General features: G+C 37.2%; 1 protein-coding gene and 1 non-coding gene across 2 annotated transcripts; one reads left to right on the top strand and one right to left on the bottom strand.

Annotated features, from left to right (window-relative positions):
- Positions 1-297: 297 nt before the first annotated feature.
- TRNAE-UUC (transfer RNA glutamic acid (anticodon UUC)) lies at positions 298-369 on the top strand. The gene has a single exon. It is a non-coding gene; the product is annotated as a tRNA-Glu (tRNA).
- A 465-nt stretch (positions 370-834) lies between these two features.
- Positions 835-22,462, bottom strand: LOC102603400 (protein SPIRRIG). The gene is made up of 19 exons (XM_006349667.2): positions 21,757-22,462; positions 19,634-19,703; positions 19,455-19,540; positions 19,059-19,194; positions 18,898-18,954; positions 17,562-17,735; positions 17,152-17,343; positions 16,965-17,030; positions 15,388-15,502; positions 14,014-15,182; positions 12,353-13,052; positions 12,182-12,284; positions 9,523-10,634; positions 7,748-9,398; positions 4,599-7,640; positions 3,940-4,248; positions 3,513-3,819; positions 3,242-3,388; positions 835-2,629 (listed from the first exon to the last, which is right to left on the bottom strand). The coding sequence occupies exons 1-19, from the start codon at positions 21,912-21,914 to the stop codon at positions 1,451-1,453; spliced, it is 10,773 nt and encodes a 3,590-aa protein (XP_006349729.1). The 5' UTR covers positions 21,915-22,462; the 3' UTR covers positions 835-1,450.
- Between the last annotated feature and the right edge of the window lie 3,501 nt (positions 22,463-25,963).

Genomic DNA, 25,963 nt, shown 5'->3' with positions numbered 1-25,963 from the left:
ATTAAAAATAATAATGAAAATAAAAAACAAAGATGAAAATTTATGAAATTTGTATCTAAAACAATTCATATTTGAGTGACGGTAAATTATTTAACTAAAAACAAAATTATTTTTAATTTTAGTAAATGACATTTTTTTTAAAACGAAAATGGATCGAGGAAGTAGTGTTGCTAAAAGTTTAATTTAATACATTCTAATCCCTTTATTTTGGTTTGTTTTATTTGTTACGTCGCACTTTAATCCAATGTTTAGTTTGATCATCTTTCTATAATTAAAGAAAGGATTCCTATCAACACTTCCGTTATCGTCCAGCGGTTAGGATATCTGGCTTTCACCCAGGAGACCCGGGTTCGATTCCCGGTAACGGAATTTTTTATTGTGATTGGCAAAATTAAATATATTATCTTTTCTACTCTCGATCTATTTTAATTTGATTAACGTATTTTTATTTTTATCTCAATTAAATACTAAAGTCTATCCAGCGAAAGAGATTCAAACATGATCACAACATTGCCCGAAAGATAATTAGTTAACTTGATCAATAGTTTATCATAAGTCTTTGTGGAAGGATACTTATGTGTGACATTTGAAAACAACACCATTCTTGAAAATCATATACCAGAAACATGAACATCAAAAACTAGTAAAGGTATTAGTAATGAGAAATCATTATCATTTTCCATTAATTTATCAGCTTCGTATTGGACAATCTGATGCAGAAATAACTGTACAAGCATATGTAAGTTCAAAATGACTGGCATTTTAGCTACCATTGAGACATGCAGATTTGACTAAATGCTACAGACCAACCAAGAATAATAAAAGGAAAAGAGGAAAAAAACAAGCAACTCCCTTTCTAACAGGAAAACCAAGGAGCATATGACCCCAATTCAATCTTAATAAATAACCTGGGAGAATATATATTTTTTACAAAGCAAAAACAGGCCTGCAACTTCCCCTTGCAATCATTTAAATGAAGTGAAGCCAAAACGAACTGCTACATCTGCCCCTAAAGTTAGCTGGATCAAATTACAGCCAACATGATGTTCCTGGCAAAAACTTGCACATTTACAACCTCAGTATACACTGTCAATTACCGTCCTATGTACAACACCCACCAATCTCCCATCCCAATACCCAAAATCCCTCTACAATAATCGACAACAACATATGCAACCAACTTGTTCCCGAGTCCTACATCTGGAGCCACTAGGCACTTGCTCAAGAAAGATCATATGTTTCATGTCTTCCAGGAAATGCCAATACACAGATCCTTCTGTTTCCTTGGATCTGTTCCAAGTAAGCAATTTTATCAGCGGTTACTGTGCAACGTGCACACGAATTCTTGTTGCTCCCTGAGCGGATTGAAACCATTCAGGTTGTCCTTTAATTGCCCCTAAGAAGCCAAGTATATTTTTAGAATACAAAACACACATTGCTAATCCCAGAATCACCCCCGACTAATCATGCTTTTCATGCCCTCTTCAGAGAGTGTCCACGAAAGCAAATGTCCTCCAGAATCTCCACTCAACAACTGTTTCAGATCACTAGTAAGGTGGAGGGCAGTTACAGGATGCTTATGAAACTTTAGTACCTTGTGAAGGATCAACCTGTACTCTGGTACACTACCCCCGAGTCCTAACCCTCCAGTAGGACTCCCACTTGATTTGCTTTGGCCACTGTCCTCACAAGAGCAATGCACCATTCTCCAAATTTTAATGGCTCCACTCTGGTGGCCTGAAATATACCAGTTAGTTTGCAGCCAATCAGAGAATGTGCAACCAGCAAGTGAAAGGATGAAGTCCGACGGAAGCTGTGATGTGTTGATGACAGCAAGGCAATCCCCATTGATGCTCCAAACAGCAAGCATTACACCAGCAGCAGTAATAATTTCTCCAGTCAGATCATTCACATAAATTGCTGAAACAGGAGCGGGTAACTCAGGAAGCTGCCTAACAAAAACCATGGAGCTAAGGTCCCACAAGATAACAGTGCAGTCATCCGATCCACTCACAATCATCATGTACGGCTGACTAACTTGTAGGCATGTGATTTTGCCTGTATGAGCACAGAGAGTCTTCTCCAACTGCAAGCGCCTTACAGAACGGGGTGCCTCTTTACCAATCCTCCAAACACAAACCAATCCCTCGTCAGCCCCTGTAACTAGAATGTGGCCATCATGACTAGCACTGGCACACTGTATCTGGTTCCCTCCATGAAGATTCTCATGAGTGGAGAGAAGCCTATCTTGATCATAGCTAATAAATCTCAAACTGCGGTCAGGAAAACCCCAGGCAACATATTTAATGAATGTTCTAGGTTTCAGCAAGGTATTTGCCCCTGCCACTAGAATTTTGTCACCGGATGTGACAATCTGAGATATAGAAGATGAGGTTTTACGAATCTCGTGCGGAACAAGATGCTGAGAGTACTTCAAAGGGTGAGGAGGAAGCTTCCGATTAGTTCGCCTCTTGGCATGGGGTTTGAGGAATAGTTGTTTTGGCGTTTGCCCAAAGTGATTAATTTGAGCAAGAATTGAGGCTTTCATTGCTGGATCACTAACCGAGTCAATGTCAACACTGCCTTCATAAGTGTAGTGATAGAAGACATTAACTGCTTCTTCAGCTGCCTGACAACAACAAAACATTTACAGTTTATTTTTCTATTCAAGAAGAGAGAGCCATATCAGAAGGGGTAAAATAATTTTGACTCTCAAATTCAAACAAATCATGTGAGAAATGGTAAAAAGAATGCGGTAATTTATCCAGGAAAAGCAACGACTTAACGAAAGACGAATAATTGACAGTGAAAGAATTGATCAGTATTCCAGGCAATATGTTGTTTAGTGCTTGCATAAAACACAACGCCAATCAAACTTCAGATCTAACAAGTAAAACATAGAAGGAACCTATGTGGACTGTATGGGGAGAGAAATAGGAAAGTTTTTGATGGAACAGAAAATGATTTTAATCATTTGAGGAGCAACCTCTTATTCGTTAAACTCACTTTGGTGCACCTATGAGGTTCCTAAGTGTACAAAATTGGATATAGTTTGTAGAGAATCATATGTTTTTGTGAAGTTTCCTACATTTTGGGCTAACTTCTTGTATATGGGCGTTTGTTGCCCTTCATTAATAAAAATGTATTACTTGGTTGAAAAAAAACATAGAAAGAACCTCAAATTCACATTATGATGTAATCGAGATGCAATGACAGAAGAAGAGAACATCTAAACACTTACTTTCCCTCTCTGTTTGTAGCCAAAGATCAGGTCTATCCAGTGATGCAGATTCTCTGAAACATAATCAGACTCCAGGGCTTCTCTATGCTTTTTAATAAACTCTCGAACACTACCTTTAGCCCATGGAGGCAATACAACATCGCCAACCTGGTGAAGAACCATACACTATTAGGAGACTTATCTGGATTAACATGGAAGTTGTTCTATTTAGACAAGTTACTTCTCACAAAAAGAGGAATATCTAAAAAGAATACAGAGAAGCAAGACAAACCTTCTCTCCAGACTGTTTCTCACCAAGGTCAAGATCGAACATATTCTCCAGGAACTCTGGCATATAAAAGAACTCTGGAATTAATTCTTTAACATCTGATGTATTGCCTTTACCTGCAGCACTCAGCCAGGTGTCCTTTATATTATTGAAAAGACGATCAGCATGATCAAATTGACCACCCTGCAGCTTCTGATTTTCAACACTGAAAGGGGGAAGGCGTATGAGGTAGAATAGGACAATTCCAGCACTAGAATAGTGAGAACCATAATGGAATTTGGGAACCTCAGGATCATCCCAGCTCTCATATCTGAAACATGACAAACATAAAATATAACAATCACGGAAAAGTTAAATGATCAAGAAGGGCAAATGGTTCCAATAAAATGCGAACTCAACAGAATTTCTAATTGAGTGGTAAAGCACCAACCTTTTTCTGAATTCCTCTTCACCTTCCGCTGTTTGACAGCCCATTGGTTTATCAAGATTCCGAAAAGTTTGGGGATCTGAGAAATTCAGATTCTCACTCTCATAATCTGCTAAAATCCAGGGGAACACAGGATACTGGGTGAGATCACTATAACCACGCCCGGCGAGTGTGTTGAGGTGCATGAGGTACTGGAAATTGCTAATTTCACCATTTTGCCATCTCTTAGAGAATGAGTTTGCCATAACCTTGAAAAGACGGCTCCCTTCATTGCTATCTGGTTTTACGGACCCTGATATTGTCGTGTCCAACCTGTAAAATAGGCAATGACTTCCTTAGAAGACAACAAAGAAAAAGAATTATGAAGATCGATTAAAGCAAAAGTATTACTCAATTAAGCACAAAGTCAGTTGATTTTACCCTGTGTTCTTTAATCCCAAAAATAACAAACAAACTGGTACACCTAATCCGTAGGAAACCAGCCACAACACTATAAGTAATACCATCATAGCATTCTAGAAAGGAGCCATGTTGGTTTGCAGCTATGTATAATTAATCTTTAGTGACCTTATTGAAAAGTAAATAAAAATAAGAGTGGAACCAACAATTCAATTGCTAGATGAGAGAAGCAAAAGACTTGAGCAAATTAGAGTAAAACATACATGGTGTTCCTGGGAAGATTCATGGCCACCAAATTCTTGAAAACCTCTTCTCTCTCCTTTTTGTGGAAAACCAGAAGATCATTGCAGCCATCCATGCTAAAGATCTCAATGGCAACAGGCCGAAGTTGATAATCACGCTTTAGAATCTCATGAACACTATCAAGCTTCCACATATGCCAAAGATGGGGCACATTACTACTAGTACAAACCTTTTCCTTTCCCCATGCGCCACCATTATATGCCCATGCCCGTCCCCCAACATAGGCCTTTGTTGTTACAGCCCAGGAAGAACTTGACTTTGAGTGGGAGTCCATGCTACACGAAAAATCCTTTTTTACACCTAAAGCCTGATCGATGATAGATAGATCATCTTCGCATTCCTTTTCACATATGCACCCAGAGTCATCGATGTAAAAATTCTCAATGATGTACAATGATAATTCTCCAATCAGAAATATACCATCATGTTTATCAAGACCAACCACTCTCTCACAGTTATATTTGTACTTTATTCTCTCAGAAGGTTCCAAATGAGGTCTAATCAAGTATTCACCATTATCACTTAGTTCCTTCTCCGGTTTGTCCTCCACCGTTCTTGTTTCATCAGCTTTTAGAGAAGAAGATTGTCTGGGAGATCCTAGTTCCGACTTCCGTTGAACACTCTCAGCTTTATGAATGGAAGCACTACTCGACTTGGGTCCAAGTTCAAGAGCAGAGCTGAGACTCGTTTCATTAATGCTACTATCATGGTCATCATTCCATCCAGCTCTACTAGAAGCTGCATCTCTAACATCATCCGAGTCTTTGAAAGTTAATCCATCATAAAGTTCACTACTGAAAGAGTCCTGTTGTGGATTTTCACTCATGAGATTGAAAAAAATATCAGACTCACCATCAGAGGCATTAGTTTCATTCTCAGTCCTCTCCTTTGAAAGTTCTAGTCTTCCTAACTCAAATTGTCCAGTCAGAACATTTTGGATAGTGTCAATTGTTAATTTGCAACGCTCGAGCTTCTTCCGCATCCTATATGGACCTTCAATGGGGCAAAGCTGCCACTCAGATTCTTCACTATGAGAGGACTTATTCAATGGGAAGATTCCTCGCTCATGGACAAGTTGTTGTAGATGAGTCTGCCACTCACTCTCTGCATGTAGCACCCACCCATACTTATCCTGGCGAATAACTCTTAGTTCAGTAGCCACTGCATCGCGAACCAACTCAAGAGCAATTCTTCGTTCATTTATCTGCTCCCAATGTCTTCCATCCAACTTTGAGATCTCCTTTAGTTTCCTCCCCATTTCTCTCTTACGTCGACCATCCATGCCTTTAATCCTCACCCCAGGAAACTTAGCTGACCCAGTAATAAACTGAACCCACATAATGGCAGCGCACTGTTCCAACACTCTATTAACTTCTTGTTCAGAACTATGAAGCCACTCAAAAAATGCAGGTAAGTTTCCAGTTAAGAGCTTGTCAAAACCACCATGAAGAACATCCAAAGGAGGTCCTTGATTTGGTTTAGAGACAAGAAAATCTTCAAGTGCAGCCCTTCGGTGTACTAGCAGATACTTCAGAATATCAATAGCCATGTTCTGTGCATGACGCCTATGATCGTGAAGAAGAGAAATTAGATTTATGCAAAGACAGCAATTTAAATCAGTGTCAATATTGCTGGGACAAAATATTATCCTTCTATTAGCGACTAGCAACTGTAACACCGTGCAAACATCAATTCCACTATCCTCCGAGGATGGGTTCAAGTGTATTCTTTTCTTTGGGTCCACTTGCAAACCTAAAGAAGAAAGTAGTTCATCTTCTCCGATGGTTATCAAGAACAATGGGAGGAAAGAGAATAAAATCATTCTATTGGTATTCTTCAGAATCGCATGTACATAAGCATCAAGTTGTCTACTTCCTCTACCAATGGACAGGATTCCTTTCCCAGTTGGAGCAGCTTCTTCAACGCGCCCATCCTTATTAGCCAACTGTAGCATAGATAACAAGAACTCCAGAGTCTTCAGTACACCAGCAGGCCGAGGAAAAGCACCCATATAAACTCTATCTACTATCATCCAGCATAACGCTTCCAAGTTAAGAGACCAACGACCCTTATCCAACTTTTTCTCATCTTCCTCGTCATCCCGCAAAAGACGCCTTTCGAGGAAGTTCAGTAGTCTAGTGAGGCACAGTCCCTGAAATACCAAAACAGATTCAGCATCAACATACAATGGAGCACTCTCCAAAATACCCTCGATGACAGGTACCGACTTCACTTGTTCAGTTACCAAACCCGATAAAACTTCCGCCATAAAATCAAGAACAGCTGTAGCTCCAGCAGAGCATGGCCCTCCACCATACCCACAGTCATCCACCTCAAGAAGCAAATTTGAACCAATCATAAACATTGTGTTTGCAGCAGATTGTCCTTGAGAAGCGGATTTCATCTCAGGAGAAGAATCCAATTCACTGAGAGATGCAGCAGACTCCATCAGGGGTGTTGATGCTAGGTTAACTTTTGGTTCACCTCCCATCCAAGATGTCACCACTGGAGACGTTGATGGGGTTTGCGCCATTTGGGAGTAGGATCTCTCCGACAATATAGGAGATTCAAACATGTTAAAGGATGCTGAACTCAGTGAATCAGTTTGCCGGACGGGATCTACTGTGAGTTTCACATCGCGGAAGCTAAGATGTTTGCTGCTGGATGTGCCAGCAGAAGCATGGTCAACAACATCATTGTCTATTGCTGCAGTGGCTTGTGCTTCTTCCTGTACTGCTTTGACATAACCTGGCTGGGATGAAGTAACATCAACATCTGTTGTACCTACATTGTTCGACATCACCGGCATATCTTCAGAACTTGTACTAGTCTGTCCCTGAGGAAAGCTTCCCATACTTATAGAGGTCTTGGCCGACTGTTCTTGTTCATGAGGCAAACTAGAGAAAGTATTTTGGGAGCTACTAGTTTCATCACCATCATTTAAGTTCTTCTCTTCCACTGTAACAGAAAGTTTTTTAGCCATTTTCACAGCTTGTGCAGCCCTACATGTCAGAGAACAGAAAAAAAATGAAAAGCAAGCAAAGAATACCTTCAATATAGTCAAATATAAAATAACTATAAGCATACAGGAAGGAAATTTCGAATGAACCTGACACAAGAAAAATAAAGGTCAATGCAACTTTCAAGAAAATCTGCTCTTCGGCAAACAGCTGAGAAAGATAGACACATTTTTGCAAGATCAACCATGAACCTAAGGACAGCGGTAGCAGCAGCAGGTGCTGAAGCCTCGCCACCCATCAGCCGTGCCGCATAAGTTTTGTGCATAAGAGCTTCACCCTGAAGCTCTCCAGCTATGTCAGTATTGTCTTCTGCCAGCTCTGCTACAACTCCAGCACTGATCTGGGAAAGGTTGCCAGTTTGATGGGCAAGCATTGCCTGCATAGACAACCTATCAAAAGTTGCCTTTGCCATAGCAATCACAGATTCCAACAGCTCAGTAAATTTCAGATCTCCATAAATGCCATCACTTGGCATTAGGGCATGAAAGTCTAGCATCCGAACTTCAGGCAGTCTTGGGTATACAGGCTTGCCAAAAATAAGACAAAACAGGATATAGTATATATCAGGGGAGTCATAGAAACTCGGAAGTACTCTTGCCAAACCTTGATAGCCTCCACTGGAGCGAAATTTAAGTGCAAATGTTGGAGAAGACACAAGGCACACGCCAAGAAGAGTCATGACCCACCTCATACTTGTAGGATGTACAGCTTCATCAAGAAAAAAAGTTATTAATTTTGATGAAACAATTTTGTGCCACTGCTCTAGCAAATCCTCTGATTTTATTGTCACTTGCAGATCAATCAGCATCTCAAGCAACATGTTCCTTACAATAACATGCTTCCCCATAGATTCTCTCATTATTTGATGCCGAGATGTTAACTCTGGTGGATCAAATGTCATTATCACAAATCTAACCACTTGCTCCAGTTCAGAGGGTAAGAATCCATCTTCCAATATAACACCTAACAATACAACTAATTTTTCTAGCACCGGTACTTCCACATCACCTCTTTGTAAAGTTACAAGTAAATGTTGAACAAGGTTAATTCTGCGCAGAATTGTCAGATTATGATTCCTGTACCAATGCATTGAAACCAGATGCTCAAGGAAGCCCAGTAAAGCAATCTGTATTGGAATTGGGGCTGTTACCCAAACAGTCCAGTCCAATAAAACATGCTCAACCATATCAGCATTTGAAAGAACAATGCAATTGGATGTTTCGGTTGGCATTTCAGCATTTTCAAGCTCAGAAATCTGACTCAAGGAATCTTTAGGTGCAGAAAAATCATCCATGTCTCCATGAGATCCAACCGAAGAAAATTCTTCCCGGAATTTGGATAAAGTAAGGTCTTCAATGCTTCCTTCATTGACGGGTGTGACAGGTGGCAGTGTCTTCTGGGAACTATAGAACTTCTTTGGTTCAGAGAAAGAGGCCTCACATGCAGCAATCTGGAAAAAGATTTCAAGTGATTGCATGTCAAATAATGGCATTCGCCGGTGCAAAAAGAGAGCAAGCAAATGGTATCCCCTGTATTGCTGCATGTCTCTAACATTCTGTGGATTTTGATGAAGAGCACAAGCAAGTAATGTCAAAGCCATGTGCAGCATGTCCCTCGTTTCAGCTGCTTCTACAAGAGCTAGAATGACAGCCATGCCACCAATGGGACGGATTGTCTCACCGATAACACAATGCTTGCAAATATAGACATCCCCAATAAGTCGTCCAAAGCGTGGTATACCTGTGGATAATCAGGATTTAGGAAATCAAAGAGAGAAAACAGCTGAAATAGATTGTAATTCTCACTTTGATTTGAGATATTTACCAGCAACAAGAAAAACAAAGATTAAAATTAATCTACTCACCTCCAATAGGAGAAGCGGCAGCTGACATTGGATCAACCAGATTGAGCACAGAGAATGTTCCAGAAGCTCGAAGTAACTCTGTACTTGTCCCATCAAATGCAAAAATGAGCTTCTTACCAGAAAGTTGAAGAGAGAGATTCCCTAATTTGTCCAAATCCCAAACAAATCCACTCCGATCACACTGCACACTCCCTGGCTTTCCTGCATTATCTGGCTTTTGTGAGTTGGAAGCCAGAGGTAAGTCAGCATCCAAAGAATCTAAAATTGCCATGCTGCCACCACCACAGGCCTGATTAGGAACAAATTGCAGCAAATCTGTGTCCTGGAAGAGACCCCTATACCCTCTTCCAAGAATATACATAAAGCAGATTGAACCAGGGGAAAGAACTTCTTCAAAAAGAAAGCAAGATCTAAGCTTCCATGACAAATCACTAATTCGTGCACAAGCAACCGGGGTACCAACAATCACCTGCAACGACTTGCCAGCTGGAGAAGGAGAATATCCTAATCGACCAGTGTGTCTTAACTTTCCATTGAGGTAAACATAAGCAAAGCTAGACTGAAAGAGGCCAGCCAGCGCATTTGGTTTGCTATGCACAACAGCGAGGTGATGCCACCTCCCTTCCTCCATTTCTAATCCTGAAAATGACAAAGAGGAAGAATTGCTAGTTGCAAGGGTGAGAACACCATCCTCCTGAAGACGAAGTTCGGCATAGAAAGTGCTTGAATTGTCTACTGCTCCAACAGAAAATATCCTCAGGGCATGTGGCCCATGATGCTGCCCACCTACGCCTTGCCCTTTAGTGTATCCCATTTTAGAAGCATCATTCTCCTTTGCCTGTGACTTGAATAAATTTCGGAACTGAAACCAACAAACAAAAGAATAACCAGCAGCAGGTGGCCAAGACCTTTCTCCTAAGGGCACTTGGATTGAAGCACTCCCAATCTTGCTCATGTTCATCTCGACAAACGGTGCTAGGGAGACATCTTCTGAGGCCATATCCTCTGTAAGAATCAACCTTTCCATCATATCAACTAGATAACGACCCGAAGTGGCTAGTCGCATCTGCAGAATGTATCTAACGAGCACTCGAAGTTCAGATGCAGATAACCTGCCATCATGACTATTGTTAGTTTATGTATCTGCACACTAAAGCAAACAACAGTTGCCAGCAATATAGGAAGCACGGACAACACATTAGGTAGAAAAGCTATTTACATAATTCAAGGACAAACAAAGAAAGTGTCCGTAAACAAAATAGGTAAGTTCCTTCCTGAAATGCTTTTAAAGTCGGAACCTCAGCTTATTCATTTGGAACACCCCCTTTTTCTACTAGACAGAAAAAAGACACCGACTCCCTACACTCGGAAGGATGGAAGGCTAGACTGGGTGGAACTTGTAGAGTATCATATCTTTTTGTTGATTCTTTACCTTTTGGTATACCCCTTGTATACGGCCATCTTGTCATGTGTATGAATGAAAATACGTTTACTTGATTAAAAAAAAAGGATGGCTATGGTGATAGATTAATAGATAAGAAATGACCTTGGAACTAACTCAACCCCAAAAGCTAGCTCATGAGGTGAGGATTTCCCAAGACCTTATAAGGAGACCAAGAAATCCACATCCTTGGATGTGGGACAACTCAACATGCCCAGGTCTGCAAAGTAGAGCTTGAATAACATAATTTGAGGGCCCAAAACCGAGAACCAAGAACTGGGATGAGTCAGGCCTGAAAACCAGGATAATAAATGGAAGTTGACCCTAACTCAGCCCCAAAATCTAGTTCATGAGGTGAGGATTACCTAAGACCATGTAAGGAGACCAAGAAATTCACTTCCCACCAATGTAGGCCAATTCAACAATGCTGATGGTGTTGACATAGCATGGAAGAAATTTCAACCAACGAGTCTTTCATATTGCACAACACTGGGTTAGACTTGGCCATAAGGATTATACTAAAAGTTTTTCTTTTTGATGGTAACTTTGTATTCTTCAGCACTTAAGGATATGCCGGAGACCTTATTAGAAAAGAACAAAAAGCAGAAAAGTAATACTTACAAGGATCCTAGGAATTCTAGAAATTGATAAGAAGCCTCTAATTCTATCTGTTTACACCAAAAAAATAGAGATACAATGCAATTCCATTTAACCTTGTGAATGGATTGGATATATTTTCAAAATTTCTGCTATACCTCTCCTTCCACACTGTCCCCCAGATGCAATGTGGGCTTAGATTTCACCAAATCTAATGTCTTGCCTACTTCAAGTATTCATTGAGAGTACTATTTTGAATATTGTATTGTCTTTATATTCAAAAGGAATGAACAATACCAGTATACCACTATCTGTATATATGAAGTGCGTTAACTAACCTTTTTTTAGAAAGAAGTACATTAATTAACCTTTGGTCTGATAATCATTAAAATTTCTGTTGAGATACATTAAATATATGGAGTATGTTCTTTACACCGTAGGTCCGATGGTCATTAATTTAGTATTTCTTGTTAATTTGAGACTATTTTAGAAATAAAATATACAAATTAAACTCATATAATATTAACACTAATTTGCACTTATCCAAAACCTGTCTCTGTCTCCAACACAAGAGTAGTTTACATCTTTATGACTTGGTCAATAGCAGTCGAGTGACATTACCTGTATGCCCCAAGAACCTCGATGATATTCAAAGCGTGAGAAAGTATCGGCGATGACCCCGATAGGAAGGGGTAAATTGTTTCAAGGAGAAGTTCCACGCAACCTGATGATCAACAAGTATTAATATGGGATTAGAACTGAAAGATTGACGGAAGTAAAATTTCTTCTTACCTACAGATGTAAGGTTTTCCTGGTTGTAGGCGCTAGCACGAGCAAGTTTATCAACAAGGTTTAGTACCTCTAATTGCAACTTCGGAGTAAACAGCAACAAAGCACGCAAGAGCACCCTCACAGCACCAGCATTATAGACACGTTCCATGTCAGGGACAAAAGTTCCAGATGGGGTAACTAGAATAAATCCAGTTGTTTCCTCGTCAGAGGCATTAGATAATGTGGCACCCTCAGACATCACGAAGGGAGGAAGCACTATCTCAAGAGCAAGCTCCAACAATAGCTGTACAACTTGTCGTTCACAATCAACACTTATCAAACCAGAATCAGACAAAAGGTCATAGAATGTCTGAGAAGATACGACTGCGTGCAACTTTGTCCTGTTAATAGTGTTATCACAAACAGCTGCTGTCATTAGGCGTAACAAGTATGTGAACACTTTAAAGTAAATTGTCAAATTTGACTGATTTGCGGGTTCTCCTTCACTTTGGAAACCATGAAGTGTGGTCAACAAAAGAGAGAACCCAGTGGCTTCACCAAAGACCCTCTGAGCTGAACTATTAACTCCTAGGATGCGCCATAGAGCTCCAAAAGTGTCACACTTAGCATCATTATGAAGTGTGTAATGAGTTCCCAAAGCACTTGTAATCATCCCACTTTTTGAAATGTCAACCAGTGCTCCTAACTCCTCCGGATGGGCCTGACAAAAACAGATACCGTCAACCTTTTTTTGCAGCAACTATTCAAAGCAAGACATAATCTAGGATCAGAAAATATGCAGGGGAACCAATCCGATTTACATGACAAACAAAAGACGTATCAGATATACATGCCATATGAATTTAATCTATTGTTACACAGGGAGGAATCTATAAGCTAAGAGGACAATACTAGCAACTAACTGGTGAAGACGTAGATTGCCATAAACTAAAACTTAAAGAGATAGCAGCTATTTTGGAAGGCATCATGTTCTTCCAAGAATACCAAAGCAACTTGTTGGTTAATATAAGGGGTCGTTTGGTTGGGAACAAGTTATCTCGAGATAATTAATCCCGGAATAAGTTATCCCAGGATAAGTTATTCCACCATGTATATGGGATAACTATGGCAAAAATGGTGGGAAAAATAGTCCAAGGACTACCTAATACCTCCAACAATACATGGGATAAAATAACCCTACAATTTATCCTGGGACTATTATACCATATACCTCAACACCAAATGACTCCTAACAGTTCAACAATCTTTATTTTTCCAAGTAATTTCCAGCTCTGTCTGCAGCCTCCTCACACTTGCAAAAGCATATCAACAATCAAGAAACACGGGCAAATCAGCAGGAAATTTATATTCCAAAGATTTCATGCTTAGCAACCTGATCTAAAATTTCACCAATGGTACGGTTCGATCCATCAACTAGGGAAGAACATATTCAGAAATCATGCAAACAATATGCACCAAAGTATGTAAGATCCATCAATTTTAGGGGGGGACTTGAAAGTTTGGTAGCTTTTAGAATAGTAACTTACGGAACTAGGATTTGTAAGAAAAGTAACTCTAAAGATTTTACATTAATATTTCATCAAATGCGAAGCACAAAAAATAAAAGAGCACTTTTGGAGTATTTTTGGTGATTATTACAAAATAAAAACTTCAGATTTTACCTGTGCCACATCTTCAATAATTAAGCATGACAACACCCTAAGGACACCTGGACGATGAATGTCAGATGCTAAGAGAGGGAGTATAATAGTCACCCCACTAGCTGATCGAAATGATGCTTGATTTACTTCTGCTTTCTTCAACAATGAGACCATACAGTCCCAGGCAACTCCTACTGTGCCTTCAACTTCAAAAAGAAGGAATTTCCCTGAATCAGATTCTGCTAGTTTGGGTGAAGAAAGTATAGCATTCTTATTGTCCAAGTGTTTCTTAAAGCTGCTTGAGCTTGAACTCGATTTCCTTTCAAAATGATTAGGGTCATCAGCATGCTGCTCTGAACCACAAAGAAACTTGTGTTGTTTCAGATCCTCCAGCAGAACCTCCAATACACCAACTTCCCTTAGAACTTTTTTGTATTGTTGATCGAAGGATAAGAGCTTTACAAAGAAAGACAAAATTGTATGCTTCAAATCGGGTGTGATTGGTTGCTGCAACAAACAACAAAGTGAAAGTAACTCTTGCTCAGGTATGCAATTTACAACAGTCACTGCATATTCAAGTATCTTCAAAATTATCTCTTGCAAGGATGGTGGGAAACCATCCATGTTAAGGATCAACAGAGGCACGGTCCGTAACTGCTGACAAAGCTTGTAATTGTCAAGATGGCTTGAGAATATTTTGAACATTCTGTTGAGTACTTCACCCTGCAGCGTCCTGCTATCAGCCTTCAGAAAAATGTCTTGCAACATCTGAACAGCTTCCAGGTCTTTAACTTTGTCAATATCCTTATCCCAGACATCATCAACAATTCTGTCAGCTGATGACGTACGACTTCTGCCATGCCCACTAGGCTTAACATGAGAAGCTTTTGAAGCTTTTAAGCCAGATGCACCAGTAGGGCCAGTTTGAGCAAGACTAACAAGTACATCAAGTAACCTAGAGAGTGTAGGGGACACATCTTGTGATAAAGCATCCTCTCCTTTTTCCTCCAAATCGCTTTTACCCACATGATTAGCCAAATGCGGATAATCCGAAGTAACTCCTTGATCAGGAAGGAACTTAAAATGAGAATTCTGATCTTGACCCTTTGCGAGAATTAAAGCAAACTGAACCAAGAACTGATAACCATGAGCGTTGTGGATATCCTCCCTAAGCCTGATCCCACCAGCCTCTACAAGTCAAAGTTTTCTAGAATCAGCAACAAACAGAGACAAAAAAAATAAGGCTATGAACGGATAAAGGACCCAACGGATTATTTTCTGAAAGTATAGTCTGCAGAACTGCAGAACGATGGCCCAACAGTTTAAGAGAAAGTTTCAAGCCTTCAAAAATCACATGAGGACATTGGCTACAAGAAGAAAACGCAAGAGAGTTACCTGGCCTATAGGACAATTCAACACACTCAAGAAGCAAGTCCACAATGCTCATCGTATAGGCAGAATCTCCACAATCAGAGTTAAAATCCTTAACAGCCAAGAGAAGAACTTTTATCTGGGGCATCAAAGATGATGAGCATCAGCAAAGAAATGCAAAGAATATCAAATTTCTGAGTACAAAGAGTGCAGTGCTAAATGACAATAGCCCTGTAAACAATGAAACAAATAATGATATATACACCAACTTCTCCACAATATTCCAACATTCATTTTACAAATGGTAAAATATATTCAGCAAGTCACCAAGAAAAAAGAAACTATGTCCTGACTCAAAAAGAATGAAAAGAGGCACATCGCTCATGTAAATTGTATATGAGTATTTCGAAAGATGAACAAGCTCAGAGTGACCCCTCAATTATTAAAATCAGAAAGAACAAAAGAAAAAGAGGCTTCACCCTGAATCATCGCAGTACAACATCCAAGTTAATGCATCCAACTTACAATCAGGCCCTAGACATCAATGCTTCAATTAAAACCCGCATCAACCAAGTGTACGATATGGCACTACTAAATTGTTCATATTATGCTGACACAAACCCCACAGAAAGATTAAGCACCCAAAGGTTTCAGATCTCTTGACAAGTCCAAACAAGAGTATTTCAATGCGTTGTGAAAAAAATGCAGACAATACAAGGACTTCTGAATATTAACTCACTTGTTATCAGATATTAAGCCCTCAGCATAATGCTGGGATAGCTTTTCTTGAATCTCAAAAGGACTCAAGAAAGGACTTCAGAAAGTAGTTTCTCAAGAAGCTATCACTACAAGCATTTTTTCCCTTTGAGAACACAAGTATAGAAAAGATTCCCAAATGTGATGGTTACATATGATGATTGAGACAAGCACCTAAGGGTAAAAAAATCCTAATAAAGGACTTCTCAAAATGAAAATTTGTTGAACGGGACCCAAGCCACATTGAGGAGAGACTAGAATTTATCCACACATAAGAGAGGAATAACCCTTCCGGAGAAACAGAACATACTCATCAATGTAAAGATCTAAAATGGTTGAACCAAATTCTTATCCAACATTTTGAGAAAATAGCCTGCATTAACCATTCAACAGAGAACAAATACCAAATCTAAATAAAATAAAAGAGATATCCAATTGAACTGTTAGTTTTCATATTCACAAACGAGATTTTAAAAAACACACTGAGGTTCATTTTGGATATGTCTTTCCATAGTTCTTGTACGCCACAAATATTGAACAACAAATCAATTAAACAGCATTTCATCAATTATGAAGCAGCAATCCTAGAGTTTGGGAAAAAGTTTGTAAATGCTCATGAAATTTGTGTACCGCCTTAGAGATAGTATAGATCAATCTAATGATCTTACGCACAGGAAAGCAGGATACATTATTAAGCCTTATCCAATAACCTTATTCATAGATCCTCAAAGAAAAAAAATGTCCACTTTTGTGAAGGACCAAAAGGTAACAAAAATAACTCTTATCAGATTACAGCAATCCATTTAAACACACTATTAGCTAGAGAACAAATTAGAAAGGCATACCAAATGATGCTTCCGAATATACTTGGCAGTGCTACCATTGTCATTACCCAGAAGAAGACCAAGAATCTGGAGAGTAAACAATATAGAACAGAAAGAGAATTAAGAACTGAAATTTCATCATATAATTGAAAAGGAATTACTCCCACTGCTTCAGCATTGTGAATCTCTTTTACAGGATAAGTTTTACCTGCATAGCATGTCTGTGTAACTGAATGGTATGCAGTGATACGATGCCTTCCTTATACTGAGAAAAAGCAACTAAAGAACCATTGGCAACCATTTGAAAAAGTAACATGAGGGAGTTGTCTTCTATCAAACTTTGTGCAGCAGAAGGGTGGGATGCCAATGCCTTCATGATATGCACCACACTTCCTTCAACCTGCATGGATGAGAATATCTGAACCTCTGAAAAGTCATACAATTAAGCAAATAAAGTGACATGTTGAAATTTTGCTTCAAGAAGTTCTGATTATCCTCAAATAAATCACAACTCTTGACAAATCACAACTCTTGACAACATAATACAATGTTTGTTTTGAACTGCACAGACCGGAAATTAAAAAGTTATAACGAAGAAAGAACATTCAAGGAAGGTACCTCAAGCCGACGGCTCGATTCCATGTTATCCTGATTTTCCTCTGTCAGTAGCAATTCCTCATCATTACTAACTTTTTGCCTCGGATATCCCTCATTAGGACCAAGAAGAGAGTTGAGAATATGAATGAGACAGCACAAGATTCCAGAATCAAGGAGAGATTGTTTGTCGACAGGCTGTAGATACATATATATATGTTACAATTGGGAAAGTTTGATTTACATCACAGAACTAAGTTTCTTCTCTATCCTCTCATGAACCTTAAGCAGCACTCCATCCCTAAGTTGCTCGGACTCGGGTGTGGATCTAAAGGTCGGATTCTTCATCACATAGGATTCGGGTACATATACAGGTGATGGGATATGACCAATTAATGTATTATTATTTTTATAATTGTGGTGTCCGGGCTAGCTTTCACGCACCTAAACTAATTCCACGAGATACCTACCACCTCCCACCAACTTACCTGTCCACCAAGGATAGGACAGATGAAAAAAAACACCTATTTTTTTTTGTCTCTGTTGGGATTTGAACTTGTCTCATGGTTCATAACCCGCGTCGCTGACCACTAGGCCACGCCCATGAGTGTAGATTATTGTATCTTACGACATATAAAGTATACACCTCAATTAATTAAAGTTGTTGAACTAAAACTAATAATATTTAATTATTTATAAACACCTTAAATTTTATTCATAAAATATCTCGTGTAATAGCAAAACATTCTCATACTCATCTGGCAAAGGCAGGGATAAGGTCTGCCACTCTGCCTAGATCCTACCCTCCCCAGATCCCATTTGTGGATGTTGTTGTTGACAAATCCAAAATTCTTTTTTGAAACTTAAAAAAAAAATAAAAAAAATTGGATTTGTCAACAACAACATCCACAAATGGGGATCTGGGGAGGGTAGGATCTAGGCAGAGTGGCAGACCTTATCCCTGCCTTTGCCAGATGAGTATGAGAATGTTACCCAATCAATCTATACTTCTCGGTCATATATGTAGTCAAAGCACTCATGGTAAGTTGACCAAATCGAGTGTGGATCTCACACCCACACCCATGTCGTGTCGACATGGGTGCGGAAGGATTTTGAAGAGTCCGAGTAACACAATTCATATACGACTAAATTAGACTGCAATACTGAGTAACAAATTTACTACCTTGATAAAAGTGCGTCTATTTCTATATTTAAGACTGCCAATTTGATGAAGATATTGACATATGCCAGTGACATTTAAAGAAACAAATTACCTGAAGTCTAAATACTATGAAAATTGATTAGCATGAACGAAGAGAGTAATCAAAATATGAAGAAGTCAGGCGGGTAGAGGACATACACCAGAGACAAGGGCCTCTATTGCATACAACAGACTTGCACCAGGCCGGATGCCATCCTGCTTAATATAATCAAAACAAACACCCATAGATAAATAACACAAACTAGGAATGGGCTCAGAAGGAAACAAGAATTTCAGATATAAACAGAAAAGAAAACAACCTTGGTAACTTCAGAGAAAAAATTTAACACTCTTTCAACTTCCAAAGATCTTATTTTGCTACTAAGTTTCAACTTTTCAATATCTGTTACAAAAGCTCTTCCAACAACAAAGGAAAATATGTGTGTCTCTACTAACCTGTAAAAAGGAACAAAGTACCAGTTAAGAACCATATGCTGACAACAGAATAAAGCATATAAAAATATCATCCGTATCTCAGTGCATTTGACGGGGTTAGACTGAATAATAACATAACCATGGGTAGCTTTAATTTTCATTTATTTTTTTCAATGTGGGAGAGAAAGAGGTGTTGAACGCTGTACAGATTCAGGTGCATGGAGTATAAAATGGAAGTCAAAAACAAATTGCACAAACAGCTATAACTACAATTTCCATACATAGTAATCAACTGTGCTACATTTGCCTGTTGCTTCACTAATCTACAGAAAACATCAACAGTCAAATTTAAGGCCTTTTCCTTCTCCTGAAACAAAGAAAAGAAATGAGCCATTAATAACTTCGATGAATAGAGCAAGCATTACTTTGTTTTATATATATATATATATAAAAAAATAACCTTTTCCGAGCTTGAGGAGCGGAATTCTTCCCAATATCTCTTAAAATCCAACTCCAGTTCATGTTTGTCACTGTTTTAAATGACAGAACAAAAAAAACATAATGGAAAGTTAGATCTAAAACTCCTTAAACATTATTCACCAAGAGCTTATGTCATATGAAAATTCACCTAAAGTTAACCTGAAAAATCATAGTACAATCTCAAGAAAAAAAAGTACACATGATTGAAGTAACTTACAACAAGTTAAACACATGAGATGAAGTCATTGGTGTAACAGTATAGTGACAAGATGGTTACGGCAAAGATCATTTCAACTCTAAGGAGATAGGAGTAATATAGGAGTACAGGACTAACGTGCTTTGTCATTTGCAAAACTATCTGGGATAGAAATTATACCAGTTTTTCACTCAGTAGTGCAACTAGGAACAGGCAAACACTCCACAAAAGTCCAATTTATTACTTCATATACAAAATACTATTCAAGGGCAGACACGAGTGCGGAACCATTCAACTACAAAACCCTTGAAACTTAGCAAATGTTCTCCAAAAATAACCCATATAATCATACCCATACTTCAGGCCATAACGTTCAATAATTTAATTTTACAGATCCACTAGGTTCCTACTATCATTTGATTCACCATCACCTACACAAAGAAGATAGAAATCCAGTGACACCAACAGATTCAAGTTGTAAGGACAATACCTCTCAATTTTCCATTAGTCTTTACATCAAGCTCTGGAATCTTACCACATAGGTTCCCTATTGGTTAATTAAGACTTATATCCATTAGTTCGCAAGCAACAGTGACAAAATGCTCTTGGGGAAATCTTTTGTATTCCAGTTAACAGAGGTAAAAGCCAACAGCACAACTAATTCCATGTAAAATCATCAATCATACACTGTTTCCTTACTTAAGAAGAAAAAAAACATACACCAATATCATCTTAATTTCCACTCTTCAGTAAGCAGTTTTCTAATATTTTATGACACTCTTGCAGATTTAAATGATTTCTATAGAAAAGAGAAGATATGGACCATTAAAATAGACTCCTCAACAGTCTTTTTTTTTTGACAAAGTAAGTAGATTCATTTCAAGGCATCAAGAAGATGCAAGCTTTACAAGGATAGATCAGTTAAGCTCACAAAAAAAGGATTTGTAGCCTCTTTCTAAACCGTAGAACTAACAAAATCCAAGAAGAGTTCAACAGTCATTGAGCCTTCTTTATCAGTAACCACAGAACAATTATTTCCACAATTTGGATGGGGGGAAATCATTGAACTATAGAGTGCACAAATTGCATGCACTTGATGTAGTTAGTTTGATAGGATTAAAAAAAATGTAGTCTGTTCTCATTTATCACTCATCAATAAATCCAAGTGTAAACTCGTTCATCGAATTGCATTTGTGTCATGAGGATAGGTAGCAGGATAAAGTGCACAAGATAAGCAAAACGTGACCCACAAACTTTTTGTTTTTTTGATGACAAGGAAAACTCGTAGCCGTTACCCTTTGGGTGAGCACGGGATAAAACCCCCGCTCCTATGCAATATCTCGCAAACCACACAGGAGAGGTAACCCGCGCTACGCAAATCCCTTGCTTGCACTGGCAAGGGGTTTCGAACTTGAGACCTCAAGTCCCAATCCCAAACCACTGGGTCACCCCGAAGGATTAAACATGACCCACAAACTAGACAGTCAGCTTCCGAACTGCAGCTTCATTTGGCACTCGGAACCCTTTGCTGGAGGAACTGAAACAGGCTTACTATTTAACAAAAAACTAAACCTCAATCCGAACTGGTCAGGCTTGGCTATAAAGATAAGATGGGTTACCATCCTCAGTATAAATGAAATTCTATGGGAAATAATTCTGATCATTAACAGGTTAAAATTAACGAGCTCATTTCAACAGAGTGCATATGAAATTTAGCATCTGATTGAGCAAAGCTTATTGAAAAACAACTCCAATTCAGCACATGGATTGCACGGCAAATCAGAACTAGGCAAAAATATTAAAAGGAAAGATATAACGAATTGCAGCAGGAACTCAAATACAAAACTAAAAAAAATCGATACAGAGGAATATTATTATTTATTTATTTTGAAGAAATGATGTCAAACCTTGAAGGGAAGTAGGTGAAGTCTTGTATGGGAAAAGAAGCATTGCTATCACGAAAAGGTGAGGAAGCAGAAGATGAAGGAGATGATGCAGCAGAAGGAGACTGAGCAGCGAGACCGACTTTTTCTTTGAAGTCTTTAAGCAATGTTGCCCATTTCATCGTTTTCCCGACGGATTTCTTAAACCTGCAATACCTCTATCATCAGACGCTACCAACGGCAGATTAAATATCTCCCACAGATCCGGTCCGGAACCTTGTAAGACAGATCTCCTTAGCTCAATCAATAATTTCCAGGAATCGCACATACAAAATGTGATCGGTATATTGATTGAACTAAAAATAAGAGATTCAAAGCAGCAAGATCTATTTAATTAACAAAATTAAAAGTAAAAATGATTAGTTTAGTGTATAAATTTGTAATTAAAGTGATCTAGCTTGTTCTTCTTCTTCTTCTTGTTGCTGCTTTGAATATGTTATGTATATTTTCTGGGAATGAAAACAGTAGGAATATTTTGTGCCCTAGAAGAAAGGGAGAAAACGAAGACGAAGACGAAGAAGGAAAGTAGAAAAATGGCAAAGAGTTTTTTCTCTCTCTCGGCGTGCTTGATTTCGGACGGCCTCTCCGCGCCTTGTTTCTCGCTCTAAAATCTGCTCCTCCTCTCTTTTACTTTCTCTCTCTATCAATATACACTAATCGCTCCCTAATATTTCTCCCCTATCTAAAGTCTATAAACCCTCTACCATAAATCTCTTTTTATTTTAATTACCACGTCAGCGGTGGGATCCACGACTACCAGTTATCCACGTGGCTTCATGCGATGATTAACCCCAACGTGACAGCCTCTAAATCTCACCTTGCATTTTAAATTTTGAATATATTAAAGCATATACTATACTACTATCTTTTTTTTATTTCAAAGGTATTGGGGTACGAGTATTAAGACATCGCCCATAAATTATTATTTCTTTTACGTTCAAATTTTGAAAAATAGTTCGTTACATAGTGGTACATAAAACGTGAATAAAGAATAGAAAAGAATGTACATGCTTCCTATTATTAGATTTTGATTTATCATAATATTGATAATAGAACTATTTGAGTTGTACAATTGTTTGAACGTCATTTATTCGAATATGTGATGACATGGTTCGTAATTGTTGTTGTCTTTTATATTTTTAATTTTCCATCCAGGGGCGTATCTAGAGGGGATTCCGTGGGTTTACATGAACTCATGCTCCCTTTTCTAGATCATATTTAGTAGTGTTATAATTTTAAAAAATAAATAAATATAGGGTTCAAAATATCATATAATAGTATGATGATGATTGGGTGCACATTTTTAAGCGATGATAGAAATTTAAATCTTATATCTGTTTTTTTTAGTAACACATCTCCAAGTGGTTATTGGTAACACTTTTGGCGTTTCAATTAATTTTTCTTTTGTTTTTTTGTTTAATCTTTCAAAATTTCTAAGTGTGTTACATTGGAAATTTATTATTTAATCAGATGTGTATAGTAAAATTTAAAATTAGTAGTATTATATATGTTGGACCTATAATTTTTAAAATTTAAAAATTCAGTATTAAGAACTTAAAGGTCAACCGGTCAAATTTATATCTTAGGACTTAGATGCATCTCTTCGTAATAGTGCACTCATCCTTCAAAAATCCTGAATACACTTATGTTTACATCTGATGTTTGATAAATGTATTAGAGACATCCGATGTTTGATACCTGCATTAAAACCTGATTATTTCAGATCCCATTCAAGAAAAAACTTTCTATCGAGAATGTTTTTCATACTTAGAGCTCGAACTCAAGTTATTGTAGTTGTTGATAACAATATGGTTCATATTTGTGTCATCACCAAATATTTCTGATAAGAAAATATTATAAAAGCATTGTAGTACTGACTATTCTTTTTACGTCAAAATCTGATTTCTTGCCATTTGTTTCTTTCCCTCTTTTGGCATATGGTTGTGCGTTTTGCTTTTTATTGGTCTTCATTGATGATGCTTCAAGCAGAAGGAACTAGGAAGACAGCATTTGGAATTTGGAAGAGCAGTTCATTATTGTCTATAGATTACGTATTTTTCTTCTGTCTCAATTTATATAAATTAATTTAACTTGATATCGAGTTTAAAAATATAAATGAAAACAAAGAAAATATTAGTTTTCAATATTTTTCTGTCCATCTACTTGTACCTATAATATAATTAACTACACTACTTATAAAATCGCCTAATTATTCTCATGAAATAAATAATACTACCAATAATAGATTTCAATGCGGATAATCAGCGATTATCAATATTCATTATCTTTGGGAATCGTACAACCTACTTTAATAAATTATTTAATTCAAAACTAATTTCCTTCGAAAGGCATTTTGTAAGTGAATTTATTGTAATTATACGGTCCAGTAATTGCATGATATGATTATTACAAAGATAATTTTTTTATTCATAACATAATTACAATATTACAAATATAGTATTTTCTTATGAGGAAATAGAAAATAAATTGTACGTACTAAATGTTTTTGTATAGTTAGCTATCAAGAACAAAAACATTAAATTTTTATTACAGTACCTATTAAAGGGAAAGAAATATATTCTATTGATTAAGCATGACAAGATTTTATATAGCAATTATAGATGGTCTCTATGATTTGAATTGTTTGGATATACTTAGTAACTTTCACTTGCTTTGCTTTGGTGTTCATGTACCTTCATGATATGCAAAACTTGCATGTTAATGGAATTTAATGTGAATGTATACTACTTATTTCAATTTGACACCTAACTAGACTTGGAAAATGAAATTTAGGTACTTAAAAGTAAACTATTATGAGTTCATTTGTATATGTAGATGTGGCGCCCGTGGCGGTATAATATATACTCCCTCTGTTCATTTTTACGACTTGACACATCTATTAAGAAAATAATAATTGTATAATGAGTTTACCATTTCATCATTATTAATTGATAGGGTCCAAAATATATTTACTTACTACATATGTCAAAGACATTAACTCAATGTTAATAAATTGAGGGTATAAGAGGAAAAACAAATTGTCCTTTCTTAATTTATTAAAAATGACAAGTAAAAAAGGACATCAAATTAAAAAATATTTGACTAGTAAATAGAGACGAAGAAAGTAATATGAATTTCATGACATAATGCATTAATAATTCAATTTAATTTTTTTAAAAATACACCATCATTTAATGTATACGAATTGTTAATCTAAAATCTAGTAACTCAAAAAAGAAAGAATCCCAAATTAAGTAAATGTGTAGAATTTGAGAAGGGAAAGAAATAATCACGTCTACTTGTCCATTATTAGTTACAAGTTACATGCATATTATGATAACATAGTTAACTGCATAAGCGAAATCAAGATATGAAGTTTATAAAATTAAAATTTTAATTTATTTAAATTATAATTAAATTTTAAAATTAATAATTTATATATATTCAATAAATTCCTAAAGTCAAATATACAGTTTAAACTAAAACAATCTAATTCAACCACAAGTCGTAACTCATATTCATAATTAACAAAGTCGTGCGGAAGGGATCAAAGCACCACTATTTTTATTTTTATTTTTATTTTTATCCTAGTGGTAGATATTAAGCACTAAATTTTATTTTATTTTAAAAATAAATAAATTACTAAGCACTAGATTTTATTTATTTATTTATTTTAAAAAAAATATTAAGCAGCTAACCACTGGGAACAAAAACGAGACTATATTATGTCTATTCCAAATTTGTCATTACCAATTTTTTAATACTAGAAAAACATTGGCTCCTTTTAAGATTTCAATTCAAAAAAGGCCAAACCGTCGTATTGGAGAAGTCAAAATCAAAGCCGACGTCGTATAGCTTGACATCTTCCATTAGTTAGTGGAGATTGACCTGAAAATTGAGATCTAATACAAGTCATCCCTTTTCTTTTTTTAATAATCATAACATTCAAATCAGCTTATTCATATCTGGACTGATTTTTACAAATATCTATTATCCCTCCGTTCTTATTTAGTTACTGTTATTTTAAGTTTCAGGCTCCTTAAGAAACTAGGTGATTTTATCATTATATCCTTATTTAGTGTTTTCTTGAAGTCAAGTTTTCAACCCTCCATTCTTATTTAGCATGCCCCTTAAGAAATTAGGTGATTTTATAATTGTATCCTTATTTAGT

The sequence above is a fragment of the Solanum tuberosum genome, unplaced genomic scaffold (genome assembly GCF_000226075.1).
Source record: "Solanum tuberosum cultivar DM 1-3 516 R44 unplaced genomic scaffold, SolTub_3.0 scf00110, whole genome shotgun sequence".
In the NCBI taxonomy this organism is placed as follows: domain Eukaryota; kingdom Viridiplantae; phylum Streptophyta; class Magnoliopsida; order Solanales; family Solanaceae; genus Solanum; species Solanum tuberosum.
Note: the sequence above shows the minus strand (reverse complement) of the source record. Positions and strands in the feature narration are given on the sequence as shown.

Coding starts and splice junctions, on each gene's coding strand:
- LOC102603400 (XM_006349667.2), bottom strand. CDS start 21,914: ATGAAATGGGCAACATTGCTTAAAGACTTCAAAGAAAAAGTCGGTCTC. Junction 19,541..19,633: donor GCTCCTCAAGCTCGGAAAAG/GTTATTTTTTTA, acceptor TCTTTGTTTCAG/GAGAAGGAAAAGGCCTTAAA. Junction 19,195..19,454: donor GTAGCACAGTTGATTACTAT/GTATGGAAATTG, acceptor TCCTTTTTACAG/GTTAGTAGAGACACACATAT.